Below are 16,696 nucleotides of genomic sequence, written 5' to 3'. Positions count from 1 at the left end.
AAAGTAAATGAAAACCTGCTATTAGGCCTGACCTTATATTAAAGGCGGAGTAAGATTACAGAAAACATTTGGCTTTCTTTGTTTTAAAGACACTGCTGTTGAAGGATTTGGGTGTGTACACACCAGCTGCAATTGCAGAACTCCCCTCCTCTTTCTATTTACAGAAAGGGCCAGTAGGACCGGTCTCACCACATATCTCTGGGGTAAAGATCTTTGCAGGAAAATAGATTAGTCGCCCAATCATTAGAATTGCCCAGTAGGATTACTATTTTATATTAAAATGTCTTCAGCATCTGCTTGTCAATTTGTTATTCAGCAGCTGTGGCTGAACTTCAGCAGAGTCAGGTGACAGTAAAAATTGGTTTGTGTTATTTTGTAATTGATTGTTACCGCACTGGTTCAATTAACTGTCAGTTTTACTCTTTGTGCTCAGAGACCTCTTATCCCCGCAAACATCTCAGCATAACCATATGTCTGATCAATATACTTATCAAAAGGTTTGATATTTTGAGAAGGGACAAAACAGCAACCCCTGGAATTGTTCTAGCACATGGCTTGCTAGGCAATTATTACCACACAACCTTGAGTTTCAATATTTTCATTAACATACCACCTTTGAGACAAAAAAAAAATAAAAAAAAAAATCACAAAACATTTTGCAAACCGTGAGTCAGGCTCACAGCACCCCTGTGAAGTAGAAAAGGGATGTATCCAGATCACTTTACCCTATTACTGATGCTAAAGTGAAATGCAGCAGTGGTTTAACAGTTCACAACATGGCATAATAGTTGAGGACAGGAAGTGTAAAACGAATTACTCATGTTGGCATTTGGCCATGAGGATCACTCATGGAAAGTTCCATGAGGATCACTCATGGAAAGTTGAATAGTCACAAGTGCTGTAGGCCTCATTTTTAAGAAATTACACATCTTTTGGATGAGATGTAATTTTAGCCAAGAGTTACAGATTGGGGGAATTGCACGTAGTTCAAACATATCTTCCTAAATATATCCCGACATTCTATTTCAGACAGCAACTACCCTGATTCATGGCTGTTGATATTGCATTGACACTTTTTCCTTCTACTAACAGCTGAATAGATTCATCTCCTCTGTAACGAGGAACACAGTTTTAGCACTAAGACACTTACTGCATGATCCTGCCATAGCTATTGTCATTTACTATTATTTTTTATATTGGAAGATTTAAAAAATGTTTTTAAAAGACATTTGAGTGGGTATGTTATCTTAATTTAAGTGGAGATGGAGCTGTCCTGACTGGTTTTCCTGGCGAGGGTAAGGGGCAAGAATACTTTTAATAGTATCCTCAAGAAGCTACTGAACAATGAAAATACTTCCCCAGTCATGGATGCTAAAGTGACCACTGAGCCATCCAATATATCTTGTATATACCTATTCCGATACTCTAGGTGAGCTCCAGTGTCTTCAAAGGAATCTGCCAGGGATACGTTGATTAAAACATTAATATTCTTCTGTCCTTTCACACAAATATGATATTGATGATTAATGACAGTCTTGCCTCTTCCTGACAGGCAACAGAACAGGTTTTAGTTCCAGGCAACAGCCCATTTTAAGTAGAGTTTTATTTTTCCTCCATTTTACTTCAAAATGACATCACTCCACAATGAAACTCTGTTGATACAAGCTCACTGATCTGTGCATACTTACACGGTAACATTAACAGCAGTTGTGTGATTACATTGATGTATCATGGACCTTAACCAAAAAGCTATTGGACTCAATGCAAAGATTTTTGAGCTTTTGATTAGGCCCTCACTTTGCATATGCACATATGGGAGCATCTTAAGGAAGTGTGTGTGTGTGTGTGGGGTGGGGGGATATAGTATGAGATGTATGCAGGAATGCAAGAGTGTCCAGAGTCCTGCAAGGCGTTGAAGTTAAAAATGAGGCTGAGCTTGCTGCAGGAGGAGAGGAGTAGTCAGTGACAGGATTTGAAGAGCATGATGCAGTCAGATGCAGGGACAAAAAGATTATCTTAGAGGCAGTGTACTGAATAGACTGGAGGGGAGAGGCTGCAAAGGAGGATCCAATGACTGAGGCGAGTTGAGCAAGGCTGCTGGAAGTAGAGAGGAGGAAGGATTTGAGAGATTTCATTGAGGAAGTCACAAGACTTGCCAAGAACGCGTATATGAGTATGTGGGCGAAATGGGGGAAAGGCAGCGAAAGTGAAAGAAGTTGGGTAAGGAGTGCGGTGGGGTAAAAAGATAAATTCAGTTTTAGACATGTTGATCTTGAGGCTACATGGATATTGTAACTTGGAAGTCTCAAAGGCAGGCCGAGATAAGAGATTGTACAGGAAGCGTGTGGTTCGTGGCAGGGAGGAGGTTCAGATTACCAGATATAGTTCAGGAATTCTCTATGGGCTTTGAGCCTGAATGTTTCAACCTTAATTCTGATTAATCTCAGCAACATTAAATAATTAATCACTTTGTTTGGAGGTTCCCCCACACGTACACCTCCCTCCCTCTATTTTTAAAATTAGCAGCATCAATGCATTTTTCTTTGCTATTAGTTTTTAAATGTTACACAGAGGGGTCAAAACCAATAGATAAACTCAAGCCTCAAAATATTAGCATATAACAAAGACTCCACACTTCCTCTCTTGGTGAACTCATTTGGGAATCACTGTACCCTCCATTAACATTGACTTCGGTTAACTAAGAAGTCAATTAGATAAAGTTATATAGCTCCCCTCACCCCTAGTACCTGAATCAGAATAATAAATTATAGTAATTTATATTTTCATACCAAGCCTTAGTATAGATACCAGTGAAAGAGCCAGTGCATGTTCCTAGCCAGTGACTACTAGCATTATAGGAGAAAGGCTTGAAGCTCTGGTTAACGGTTAGAGTTAATTGAAAAACAGAAAAAACAAGGGGTACTTGTGGCACCTTAGAGACTAACAAATTTATTTGGGCATAAGCTTTCGTGGGCTAAAACCCACTTCCTACTGTATTTTCCACTCCATGCATCTGATGAAGATATATATACAAAGTACATGAAAAAATGGGAGTTGCCTTACCAAGTGGGGGGTCAGTTCTAACGAGACAATTCAATTAAAGTGGGCTATTATCAACAGGAGGAAAAAAATCACTTTTGCAGTGGTAATCAGGGTGGCCCATTTCAAAGAGTTGACAAGAAGGTGAGAGTAACAGCAGGAGGAAATTAGCATGAGGAAATTAGAAACAAAAACTAAAAACTAATTTCCCCACGCTAATTTCCCCCTACTGAAATATCCCTCTGCAAGTTTATGACCTGGAGTTTAACAAAGAGCATTGTGTTAATGCATAAAACCTAGAAAGGATATTGACTAGAAAGCAACTATGAAGCACAAGTGAAATTTATGAGCCTAGTTACGCTGTCCAAACCCTGAAGTAGGAAAAGAATAAACAGGATAGCTAGATTTTCAGATTGTATAGTATTGCAAGTGAATGTAGTCATTTTGACCTTGGACCCTTTGAAGTGAACTTCAAAATAAAGTTGAGTTAATCCCAGACGATGTGTTGAATTATCCCACTAAACAGAATTAACATTTTAGTGCAGAATTTAAAATGACAGAAAGAAAATCTTCTTGTTCTAATGGAGGACTTTAAAACACTCCAAATAAAATTTGTTTTGAATTTTAGTTAAGATCTTAAAAAACAAAAACACCCCATCAACCTATTGCTGTGTTGAAAATCCAATCCCAATCTGTGTTATCAACACAAATTTGGGATTAACACAACTGTCACTGGAACATTGTAGTTCATTTTCTAAAAAAAATCAGTTCCGTTTTTAAAACCCAGATTACCTTTTTTGCACTTGCAAAGTAACTGTGGGCACAATTTTGCAACTGTAATTACTTAATATTCTGGGGCAATCAGGTAGGTGGATAAACAACAAACCATTGCTCCAGTTACTTTTGCTCACAAAATTACAGGTACAAGAAATAAGGCTACTAAATTTCAAACAGAATACCAATAAGAACCAAAGATCACCCAGATTGTGTTCCATTTTGAAAGACTTTGTCTTCCTGATTTACCAGTATGAGTGGATTTGTAAGTGAATACAAAATTGTTGTCATTACTACAGAAGAAAAGCCTTATGGGATTCCAAGATGTACGTTAAGCATTGTTTAATTGTCCTTTTATTGTGCATCATAAATGTTAATTATAAGCTTTGACCAAAACCCCTACCCAGTGAAACTGTCACAAGGATTCTTTCCAAGTGCACCTGCTGGCAGTGCCGGCGCAACCCATTAGGCGACCTAGGCGGTCCCCCCAGGGCGCTGCGATTTGGGGGGTGGTGACCGCAGTGGTATTTCGGCGGCGGGACCTTCCGCCGCCTCTGTGGGGGGGTGGCATTTTGGGGCGGGACCTTCCGCCACCTAGGGCAGCGGAAAAGCTGGCGGCGCTCCTGCCTGATGGCTGCCATATAGAATAAGTAATCCTGGTTTTCTTTTTTTAAGTAATTGGGACCTTGACTGCTCCCAAGCACTCTATGAATGAAATTACCAGACAGTCTCCCCATAAACTCCTTTTAGCTTAAAAAAGTTAACGAAGTGAATGGGGTTCTTTCTAGAGAGTAATTCAGTATTCATTCATGTTGTCAAACTCTTAACTATGCCTTCAGCGGGGGAAATGAGCTGTTTATTAATAGCGGAATCAGGTAAAGTTATCAAAATGGACTCGGGGGAGAGGAGAAAGGAGGGTCACCCCCAGTTCCTTTAGACTAGAAGGGATCCATCAGGTGGTAATGGGAAATAAAAGTATGTCTTTACTCTCTCTGCAGTTAAAATGCTGGGAAAGATATATAATATAGGACTAAACTACACATACACCTCTACCCCGATATAACGCGACCCAATATAACACGAATTCGGATACAACGCGGTAAAGCAGTGCTCCAGTGGGGCGGGGCTGCGCACTCCGGTGGATCAAAGCAAGTTCGATATAACGCAGTTTCACCTATAACGTGGTAAGATTTTTTGGCTCCCGAGGACAGCGTTATATCAAGGTAGAGGTGTACTTTAGTGAGGAAGTCTTCTATACGGAGGAAACAAAATATTGACAAGTAACAGTCACTGAAAATTATGCAGAATAGCCTCTCATAAATCAGCAAGGTTCTGATTCTCCTCTAATTTATGTTGGTTACATCAGAGTAGAACTCCGTGGATTCAATGGAGTTATGCACACCAGGGTAAGTGAAAGAATCATGCCTCCAGTCTACAATGAAGTCTTCCTCCATTTCATCTGCATGCATAATCTAGTCACCACCTCTCAAGGCAGGTTTGCTCAGCTGGCCTGCACTTTGTGAAGGTTTTTGGAAGGCATGTGGACTAAAGCAGGTTTAGGTAGTTGAGTTCTTTCCACAAAAAGCCCTACACTGTCCCTATTGAAGTTGAGCTTGCCCTTTCCACTCAAAGCTGGCTTCCAGAAGATCCACATCAGCTATTAAGCTAAAGAGATACTAGCAGAACTGGCAGCATTACCAGTTTGTGGGGTGAAGCACCCATTTCACAATCCAGACAGCTAACATTCTTAACAGTTAGTGTAAAGAATGAAGTTACGTATATTTGCATCCTACAGACTATTTCCCAGATGAATCAGACTGCAGGGCAAATATATTTTTCAAACAGAATAGTCAACAAGAATAATGTTAACAACAGAAAGGACAAGGTTTGGCCTCATTTACGCCTTTGCAACCTCAGTGGTATTTGCATGGGTTGAACAGAGCAGAATTTGGGCCATAGGCTGAACACACTGTTGTTATATTTGTTCATATGAAGGCCTTTTCTTGCACTTACAGCATTCCACAGAGCCAGTTCCACTGTTAGCTTGAAACAAAAGTTCATTTAATATGCAAAGTCATTTCTCAGACAGACAATTACTTGTGTACTTCAAAGCATTATCAAAGAACTAAAAGCAATTTGGTTAAGGCTTTACATAGCTTTTCAAGTTTCAACTGACATGTAGTTCACAGCACTGGTATAAAAGATACTGCTTCTGAAGTCGTAATAAGCCTGCATTTATAATTCAGTTTGAAGAAACTTTTCTGGAGTAAGAATTACCCAACTTGAAAAATTAAAAAAGAGGTTCCCCACTTGCCCAAAGACTTCAAATATACACACATTGTGAATTAGAGATCATCTACATGCCACAGACATTCAGACATCTAATAAGGGATCCTAATCAGGGCTAACCAGAGTACCTCTCATAAGCAATCACTATCAAGTGATGGTTCCCCAAGACTACCATCACTTTAACTTGGTGTCAACTCAACTCTTTAAGAGGTGGAAAAAACCCCTCACAGGACAGAAATAAAATATAAACATTCAAGAAAATACATATTTGAGAACTGAGACTATTCTCCAAGCTGGGGTCACTGTTTTTGAACACATGATTGGGTATGTTTTGGTTGAAAATATTATGAAGTTATTTTATATGTTATACATTTTAGGTAAGCAAGATGGATGACCAATTTTTGTTGCCATATAAGAAGTGTTTCTAGTCTCAAAGTTATTTAATGGCATTCTTAGCAATATCTTTTAGAAAAAGAACATATAGACAAGGTAAGAGCCTCCCACCATTTTTAATGGACGATAAATCTATAGTAGAGAAAGAAAGGAGCCTTTTGCCATAAGTGCTTGATAAGTGAAATTAAGTGGGCTCCACCAACACTAGTCAGTTTTGTTCAGAAGATACCTATTGGTAAAGTCACTTTTATACAGGGTAGGTGTTACTCTCTCTGCAGCTACCAGCATGACCCCAAGTGAGAGGAAGGAAAGAGGGAAGAGAAATGGTTTTGGATCACTGTTACAATTTACCCAGCTGGTATCTCACAAGATATTAATCCTTAGTGAGAGACTATCAACCTTAAAGTTTATCCTTTTGGACAGCTCCAGTTCATTTTTTTCCATTTCAATTAAGGACTAGTATACATTCCTACTCTCCAAAAATTAAAGAAAAAAGTATTTTTAAAATTATAACAGATGACTTGCAATTAATAGATGCTTGTGGCTAACAATCCAATTGTCAACGACCAGCAGAGTGATGCTTCCTTATGGGATTGTTTTACACTTTGGGCTCAAGCAATATGGTAGCACTCATCACTGTGAAAATTGTCTCTTACTGATCTTTGGTCTTGCTAAGATATTGCCAAATGTCCCTTTTACTGCTTTAAAGAAAAAGGCACCAATAATTTAGGCCCCAAATACAGGTCCTGTAAAAATCCTGTCAGACCTAATGGAAATGTTAAGATTATTAAATTATACTATTAGATTTTAAAGACAGTCCGCTGCAAAGTTTGCAGTTCAAACAGCAGGCCATTATGCTAATGTATGGTAAATTGAATATGCAATGGACTACAATCTATCAATAAACAGACTAGCAAGCTTCACTTTCATTCGGAGAAAGAGGCTAGAAAAACAGAAGTTAAACCCAGACAGAGGAAGAGTGTAGGAAGAAAAACAGGTTAAAATCCTTCCACTCTTTTAAAAAAAAAAAAAAAAAGTTTGTGTCATTAGAAACATTGGTAATTGTGTTAGGCAAAAAGAAAATCTGACAGTGATCCTTTAGGTGCACATATATATACACACTAAGTGATGCTCTGATCACTAGTCTGAAGCTTTAACCAGATTTGAACTTTCCCATAGTTTTGTGGCAAGGGGAAGGAGGTTTTCATTCAGCCCATTACAGACATGGAAGGCCCAATTCTGCTCTCACTTACACTGGTGAGAGTTGACAGTAAACTCATTGAGATCAGAATTATAACAGTGAAAGAGAAGGATAAGGCCTGGATGCTAGCAGCAAAGTTTGGAGGAAGTTGAGCTTCAGATCCAAAGTTTGGCAGCATTTAGACTCCATCTCTCTATTCCACATCCATCTGGTTTTGTTTCTGGAATCTGATATGCACAGCCAGCATGACAAAGCCAGTGAGGATGCAGGCGGAGCCAAAGACCAGGTAGACAATGCCCAGGAAGGGGTTCTTGCCACCCATCCAAGAAACAGTGCTGAAGATGACCTTCTTGGTGCCCTGGAAGGAGAGGACGGGGTAGTTGTAGGTGATGTCGAGGCGGTAGGTGCCTTGGGGCAGGCCAGAGGAGAAGTTGCCCTCACGCACGCGGCGGTAGAGCTTGCGGAAGGTAGGCAGAGCAGCGGTGCGCATCCACACGATGAAGTCCTCGTTGATGAAGCCGGTATTGTTGGGGTTGCCCGTATCCAGCATGTAGGCAGCATGGGGCCAGTTGGGGGGCTTGGTTGTGCCCTTGAAGGCGGCCTCCAGGCTGCCATTGACGAGTTCGGGGTTGCTGAACTTGATGTTGGAGTCGGTCCACCAGGAGATGCCTCGGTTGTCCAGGGGCACGGGGTAGAAGGTGCCGTTGGCCAGGTGGTAGAGGGCGAAGGTGTCATTGAAGAGGCTGTTGGCGATGGCCCCGCAGGGGGCGATGGGGATGCCCTGGGGGTCCGTGCGGAAGGGGCTGCACTCCGTGGCTGGGTTGCTCAGCCCCGAGGCGTCCCCGCTGAGCTGCCGGTCGTCGCGGGAGACGCCGTAGCGCCGGTGGTTCTGGTAGTAGTTGGAGAGCTGGTAGTAGAGGCACACGGGCCCCGGGAAGCGCTCGGGCAGCTCGAAGCGCAGCGAGCAGGTGCAGCCCCCGGCGCCGGCCAGGCTGGCGTTGGCGCAGCGGGAGCAGTTGCTGCCCGGCGCCCCGGTGTAGTCGAGCTCCAGCTCGCGGATGGTGTCCGAGGAGAAGTGCAGCCCCAGCCCCAGCGCCAGGCAGGCCAGGCCCACGCAGAAGAAGAGCGGCAGCGCGGTGCCCGCCGACAGCAGCGGCTGCCAGGCCGGGAGGCGCTGCTGCGTGAAGGCCGTGTTGTCCGGCTTGTTCCGGGCGGCCGGCTCCGCGCAGGGCGAGGCGGCGGCCATGGTGCCCGCGCTCCGCTGCAGCGCACCTCCGGCCCGGCTCCCCGCTCCGCCCCGGCCCGGCCAGGTAAGGGGCGGTGCCGCCAGCCCGGCATCCGGCCCCGCCCGGCCAAGGGCCCCACGCAGCCCGGCTCCCCCGACACTGCCTTCCTCATCCCTTCCCTGGCATCGCCGGCTGCCCCCCAGCCAGCAGGGCCATAGGCAGCCCTGGGGAGAGCTCGGCCCCTGGCACCGCCTCCAGGTAGGGCCCCGTACAACCCCAGAGAGAGCCCTGTTCCCCGTCTTTGCCCCCACCACCGAGCAGAGCCCCATACAGCCCTGATCTCTGGCACTGCCCCCCAGGTAGGGCCCCATACAACCCCAGAGAGAGCCCCGTTCCCCGTCATTGCCCCCACCACCAGGCAGGGCCCCATACAACCCCAGAGAGACCCCCGTTAACCGTCATTGTCCCCACCACCGGGCAGGGCTCCGTACAGCCCTGATCTCTGGCACTGCCCCCCAGGTAGAGCCCCATACAACCCTAGAGAGAGCCCTGTTCCTGTCATTGCCCCTGCCACCGGGCAGGGTCCCGTACAGCCCTGGGAGAGCCCAGCTCTCTGGCATCGTTCCTCCAGGAAGGGTCCCATACAGCCCAGGGAGAGCCCGGCATAGCCGCCCTCTGCCCCATTCCCAGGCAGGGTCCCATACAATCCAGGAAGAGCCCGGATATCAGCATCATTCCCCTGAGCATGGTACCATACAGCCTGGGGAGAGCTCTATTGCCTAGTCCCCATCCCCCAGACAGAGTCCGGGGAGAGCTAAGCTCTTCGACAGTGTCCCCCTCGGCAGAGTCCCATACAGCCCAGAGAGAGCCCAGCTCTCTGGAATAGCCACCCCCCAAACCCCTCCGAGCAGGGTCCGGACAGGCCAGGGGAGAGCTCACCTCTTCGACAACACTTCCCACAGCAGGATTCCATACAGCCCAGCTCTCAAGCAGACATACATGGCGCACAGGGCAGGGTCTCAGAGAGCCCAAGGGAGAGCTTGGTCCCAGCATCCTGCCCAGCCAAACTTCTTCTTCTTGTGAATGATGAGCAAACCTGTACCCACTTTAATTTGATTAACAACACCAGGAAATCGAATGCAAACACAAATCAGTGTTATCAACACACTCAGCCCACCCTGCATCTATTACTCCTGGGGGAATTCTGCGCCACTGTGCATGTGCAGAATTGATGTCCCCCGCAGATTTCTTTGCTTCCCCACAGAAAAATGACTTTTTGACAGGGAAGCAAAGGGAAGCCACAAGAGCGGTCATGCGACCCTCCCCAGCAGTATGTTTTGGGTGCCCAGGGCAGCGGGCAGAGAGGTAAATCACTGTGGGGCAGGAGGTGGGACTGGGGAAGACCTGGAGGGTGGCTCCTACTCTGTGCTGGGCTCAGCTGCTAGTCCCAGCTGGACTGGGGAGCATGGTACTTCCTCTTCCCTTGCATGGCATCTGGGACCGGGTCAGACACACCTCAGATTTCTCCCCCAGCTACAGGAAGCTCTGCAAACTCTTTCTCACCCCCCGACACACTTCCTGCAACCATCGCTCCTCAGCTGCAGGGGGAAAGATCTCAGTCAGGGAGCTGCTCCCCCATCTGCCCAACCCTCATACATCCAGACTCCCTCATACCCAGACTCTCCTGCTGAGCCTCACTCCCCCACACACTCAGAACCCCCGCTCGATGAGACCCACTGGACCTGGACTACCCCAACGAGACACCCACACATGGATCACCACCCCGCCGAGCCCCAGCCAGCTGCACCTGGATCCCCCCTCCCACTACGCCCTGCTCCCCCAGCATCTGAACCCCTGACTGAGCCCCCCACACCCCGGCCCATCCTGCTGAGCCCCCCCTGCAGAGTACCATTATCGTTGCACCCAGAACCCCCCAACAAGCCCCTGTGTATCCAGATCCCCCCGCACCCGGATCCCCCACTGAGCCGCCCGCACCCAGATTGCCCCACACAGAACCATCTCAACCCACACCTGTATCCCCGCATACGAAGCCCCTTCACACTTGGATCTTGCCGGGCTGAGCCTGTCTATTCACACCTGGTGCACCTGGCACAGAGGGGCAGGGCCTTTGGGTGTTTCTGGGGCAGGCCCAGTCCTTGCATTATGTCAGAGTTGGGTGCTGCCTCACTGCTGAGTCTGTGTCCCGAGAGGGAGCAGCACAGTGATCTCCCACCTCTTTGCAGCTAGTGGCCTGTGCTCCCCAATGCCATGCTGGAACCTTCACATTTATTTGACAAATACAATTTGCAGAATTTTGCAAAATTTTAAAATATTGTGTGCAGAATTTTTATTATTTTGGTGCAAAATTTTTAATTTTTTGGCACCAAATGCCTTCAGGACTAAATCTATACCGCAGCCCAGTTCTGCAGGCCATCCACACTCACCCTGGCCTAGCTAAGCAGTCATCTCTGCACAGAACATAAGATACACACACACACAACCCAGACCAGCCCTGCAGACCTTCTGTACACACACATATGGAGTCCTGCAGTGTATCTACAAACATGCAGAATCCTGCAGGATACGTACATACACACAAATGAATAGAGCCCATCCTGATGCAGTACCTACACATAGCCAGCAAAGCATCTACATGCAGAGTACATATGAAATGTAAACAGCCTAATGCAGAATCCAAACACACGCAATTCAGCCTAGCACAATATACACAAATACATATACACCCAGCAGGGCATCTGGTCAGCCCAGCATAGTATCTATGCATACACACACAACATATAGCAAACTGACTATAAATAGTCCAGCCCAGAATCTATACACACACCCCAGCACAGCATGGTAGGACAGCCCAGCTCACTATCTGCAAATGTAGCACAGCCTGCTGCCTTAATACTTAGGTCATTCAAACTCAAATATTGATTATCCAGGGCTGACTTTATGCAAGGCTCAAAAAAGGTGTTTTTCAGGTTTGGGCACTACTCTCTGAGAATGCACTGCTCATATTGCAAACAGTTCAGGGGAATTCCACAAATAGCTAGGTAAGGAACCCTGATAGAAACACAATTCCAGTATTTTAACACCTTAACTAACGATATCAAAGGCATTGTATGTTTTTTTTGTTAATTAGAAACATTAGGCATGTTTGTTTCTAAAATTACCAACATTCAACCAGGAAAATATGAGGCATGACTGGCAATCGATAAAATTAGACTGCTACTACTAGTTTCCAAATCTGGAAAAATAGCTTAATTTTTTACTGAGGGAGCTATTGTTTCAGTGATGTTATTGTATACAAAATAAATGTTTTTCTCTACCCGCAAGCAGGGCTGTTCAGGGTGAAAAAACATGCTTAATAGAAATGCATTCCTACATTCCATTTTTTCACAGCTAGGTATGTTTCACATGCTGAGTGGGAAAAAAGGTTTAAACAAATTAGATGCCGGCACTCCCAGCTTCATACAATTAACTTCTGGGACTCACCAGTTACCACCAAACACTATAGTTACGATCAAATCAAATAATAAGGTTACAAAGCATTTCCAATTTATAGTACAGATGGAACCTTAACCGTGTTCTATAAGGGTGTAAAGCTTGGACATATCCTAGTTAACACCTCATCAGGACACGTAAGCACAGGAACTAGCAGTGGGCCTAATGTCTGTTCAAGCATATGGGTGCAGTTTAGCAGCACCAAATACTCATAGGGACTTATGTGCAAGTAATTCACATACCTGTTATCCATGGGGGATATTGATCATGGCATCTGGTAGTATGTTTAGAGTTGGGGTGGGGGGGAGGGAGAGGGGAGTGGATGGGGAGGCAGCTGGCAATATGCCTGGTGCCTATGTGCAGCAGCTTGCCGTGTGACTTATGTCTATTAGAAAGGTTAAGGTGGTCTCTGACATGCACATTATGGGCCCTAAATGTACTAGTGAGTACTGCATTCACACATCCTGGTGGGCACTAGAAGCTGTCACTTAAGATGCATTTTGCTGTTTCAGTGGTTACCAAATCACTCGTATAATTTTTAAAGATTTGTTTTATTTTTTTCCAGAGTTTATCACCAAATTTTGGGAGAAGTGGAGGGCATGTCTGTATATGTCATTCCCAGGAATAGCTAAACCCCTGTGTTTTCCCATATTGACTAATCTTGCAGTACAAAGAAGGAATTTAGTAGAACACGCTTCATGAAATAACAGTAATCATGTTCCAGTGTTACTTCCTACTAACAAAATAGCAGGGCAAAGTCCAGATCCTGTGACTTCCTCTTCCTCCCATATAGTTCACTCAATTCAAATACTTGTTTTTTTGGTTTTGTTTTTTTAAGGAAAATTAGTGTACGTGTGAAAAGAAGGAGTTGTTGTAAGAGCCCAGTTCAATTCTCTAGTTAAAAGTCTGTCCGTGTTTTTGCTGCTGACCTCTGTGTTTAAGTGGTTATAACTGGGCTCTAAAAGTCAGTCTGGGATGAAAGCTAGAATACAAAGACTTGCCCTGGAAAGACAATTGCACTACTTACTGTTTATAGCAGTATTGTACAGTATTAAAAATAAATAGTCTGGCTATTTTTGAATTATAGGATAGAACGCTCTTATAAATGTGTTGTGTTTTCAAATAAAAATCCATTAAATTCACTGCTGTGCGGAGAGCCACCATAAGGAAAAAGAAAGGCACTGTGTCTTAGTGGGTAGAGCAGTGGCCTGGGATTCAGGACCTGATTCTATTCCTGGTTTGCCTGTGGGTAACCTGGGCAAGTCACTTCACCTCTAAGTGCCTCCGTTTCCCTATTTTTAAAATGGGGATAATGATACTTACCTCCTTTGTAAAGCGCTTTGAGTTCTACTATTGAAAAGTGTTATATAAGTCGTGGGTAGTATTGCCACTTGCATCCCATTTACAGGTGGTATTGCCAATCCCAGCTATTCAAAAATCTGTCCCCAAAATAATCTTGAGATTGGTTTAAAAATCATGAGACTGTAAAAAAAGTAAATAAATTTTGGGTTCTTTTTAGGTACCTTCTCGTTTCTGAGCCTTTAAGGTAGCGTGTGCTTTACATTTTCAGGCTTTTTACATTATCTTTTCCTAAATGAAAGCTGAGATTCTCATATAATCTCCTGATTATAGCTGGGGCTTTAAAAAACACACCAAATATTGCACAACTCAAGATAAAGTTGAAAGAGCAGGCAATGCTGCATAACCCTTATGCTGCCCTCTGCACAGGGCTGAATTTCTTTTTAAGCAGACCTTTGCCATACTAAAAGAGGACTTGCCTGGGAAACGAACGTGCTGTCGTTTGGCCAATATCTTTTCACCTTCCTCATACAAAATGCCCTTTAGCCACAACAGAAATGTGGAGACTTTGTATTTTCTTCCTACAGAGAGCAGTGGCAACTGTCAGGGGAGAGGACACTGGAAAACCAAGCTAGCAAGCAGCAACTGTAGGAAGACTGACAGCAAGGTGAAACCGCCTTCCTGTTCATCCCAAGTAGTTGAATCTTTTCTGCAGAGTAGAGGAGGAAGTCATGATCTCCTTGGAATGCTGCATTTAACTCCTGTCTGGTAGGTACCAATTGCTAAATTCCCAGAGGCTTAGTTCAACAGAACTTGATTCTAATGGAGTGAAGTTCATTATAAGCAGAGAGTAGCTTCACTATAAGAGTGAAAGTCCTTAATTTCGTCAGTATATTTCACTCCACTTTCATATAAGCAAATGCCCTACAAGTGGGTTCCACATTACAAACATTTTAAAAAGGAAGCCAAAAACAATTTGCTGTGTTCAGATGCATTTTTGTAGCTCAAACCCTAGCTTTGATTTCATACATTTCTGCCTTATTCTGAGATTTAAAAAAATAACAGGGATGGGGGTTTCAAAGTACAGAAGACATTAAAAATCCAGCAGAGGCTTCCTGAAAAGGCATTTGATAGACAAAGTGGCAGGAAAGGGGAGAAGGGATGAGGTGGAGAGGAGAAGAAAGATAGAGACTGAGTGTGAAACAAAACGAACAGCGAGTAAGGAGCCAGGGATGGAGAATCAAACAGATGAGGAGACAGGAGAGGAGGAGAAACAGAAAGGCAAGGAAATGAGAGGATGGTAGGAGAAGGAAAGAAACACAGTGAGGAAGAGAAAGAAGACAGAGGAGAAGATGAAAGTAGAAAGACAAAAACAAATTATTATTATTTTATTATTTATGTTATAATAATGCCTAGAGACTCCTGCCAAGATCAGGGCCCCTATGTGCTAAGTGCTATACATACACATAGTGAGAAACAGTCCCTATCCCAGAGAGCTTACAGTTAGGAAACAGGGACACAAAGCAATTCAGCGGCAGAACTGGGAAGACAACCTGATAGAATGGATAGATTTCAAGCACTCATTTAAATCACTGATTTTAATCATGATTTAAATCAACAAGCAGGGAACCTGGATTTAAATCAATTATTTTTAGAGTGTTATGCATTTGTCATTTTCAGTTATTTTCCTAAAAAATAAAGGCTGATTCTCATTGGTTGGTAACTGTTAATACATGCTGATTTTCACAAAATATAGCCTTTACACTAAATGTGGTGCTTCTTTTTGCTAACCAGAAGGATACACTGTCTGTACACATTTCTTTAAGCAAAGATATACCTTGACTTACATTTACTTATTTAGGGAGTGTCACCATATGTGAAAGAAAATGTAGAATCAAATGAAGTAAAAATCTTAAATGAATCCACATATTCCATAGAATCTCTATGGATAGTAATTCCATGCTCTAATAAGAATATAACAGTAGGTATCTATTATCGACCACCTGACCAGGAAAGTGATAGTGACGATGAAATTAAGGGAGATTAGAAAGGCTATCAAAATAAAGAACTCAATAATAGTGGGGGATTTCAATTATCCTCATATTGACTGGGTACATGTCACCTCAGGACGAAATGCAGAGACAAAATTTCTCGATACTTTAAATCACTGTTTCTTGGAGCAGCTGGTACAGGAACTCACAAGGGGAGAGGCAATTCTCGATTTAGTCTTGAGTGGAGTGCAGGATCTGGTCCAAGAGATAACTATAACAGGACCGCTTGGAAATAGTGACCATAATATAATAACATTTAACATTCCTGTGTTGGGAAGAACACCTCAACAGCCCAACACTGTGGCATTTAATTTCAGAAAGGGGAACTATGCAAAAATGAGGAGGTTAGTTAAACAGAAATTAAAAGGTACAGTGACTAGAGTGAAATCCCTGCAAGCTGCATGGATACTCTTCAAAGACACCATAATAGAGGCCCAACTTAAAGGTATATCCCAAATTAAAAAACACAGTAAAAGAACTAAAAAAGAGCCACCGTGGCTTAACAACCATGTAAAAGAAGCAGTGAGTAATAAAAAGGCATCTTTTAAAAAGTGGAAGTCAAATCCTAGTGAGGTAAATAGAAAGGAGCATAAACACTGCCAAATTAAGTGTAAAAATGTAATAAATGCCAAAAAGGAGTTTGAAAAACAGTTAGCCAAAAACTCAAAAGGTAATAACAAAATGTTCTTTAAGTACACCAGAAGCAGGAAGCCAGCTAAACAACCAGTGGGGCCCCTGGACTATCGAGATACAAAAGGAGCGCTTAAAGATGATAAAGTCATTGTGGAGAAACTAAATGAATTCTTTGCTTCAGTCTTCACGGCTGAGGATGTTAGGGAGATTCCCAAACCTGAGCCATCCTTTGTAGGTGACAACTCTGAGGAATTGTCACAGATTGAAGTGTCACTAGAGGA

At 43.8% G+C, this 16,696-nt stretch overlaps 2 protein-coding genes across 2 annotated transcripts in view; one reads left to right on the top strand and one right to left on the bottom strand.

Moving 5' to 3' along the window:
* Nucleotides 1–5,847: 5,847 nt before the first annotated feature.
* Nucleotides 5,848–9,022, bottom strand: TMEM30B (transmembrane protein 30B). Its single transcript, XM_034788829.1, has one exon. It carries the CDS (start codon nt 8,940–8,942, stop codon nt 7,890–7,892), a length of 1,053 nt encoding a protein of 350 aa, XP_034644720.1. The 5' UTR covers nt 8,943–9,022; the 3' UTR covers nt 5,848–7,889.
* A 5,322-nt stretch (nt 9,023–14,344) lies between these two features.
* LOC117886605 (receptor-interacting serine/threonine-protein kinase 2-like) overlaps nt 14,345–16,696 on the top strand; it is a 32,535-nt gene continuing 30,183 nt past the window's right edge. Inside the window, exon 1 of the mRNA XM_034788585.1 lies at nt 14,345–14,499. The gene's annotated coding sequence lies outside the window, so the exon portion shown is untranslated. The remainder of the gene's footprint in view (nt 14,500–16,696) is intronic.

This window comes from Trachemys scripta, chromosome 13, assembly GCF_013100865.1.
Source record: "Trachemys scripta elegans isolate TJP31775 chromosome 13, CAS_Tse_1.0, whole genome shotgun sequence".
Classification (NCBI taxonomy): Eukaryota; Metazoa; Chordata; order Testudines; family Emydidae; genus Trachemys; species Trachemys scripta.
Note: the sequence above shows the minus strand (reverse complement) of the source record. Positions and strands in the feature narration are given on the sequence as shown.

What these genes read in the sequence shown, in the direction of transcription:
- TMEM30B (XM_034788829.1), bottom strand. Translation starts at nt 8,942, where the DNA reads ATGGCCGCCGCCTCGCCCTGCGCGGAGCCGGCCGCCCGGAACAAGCCG.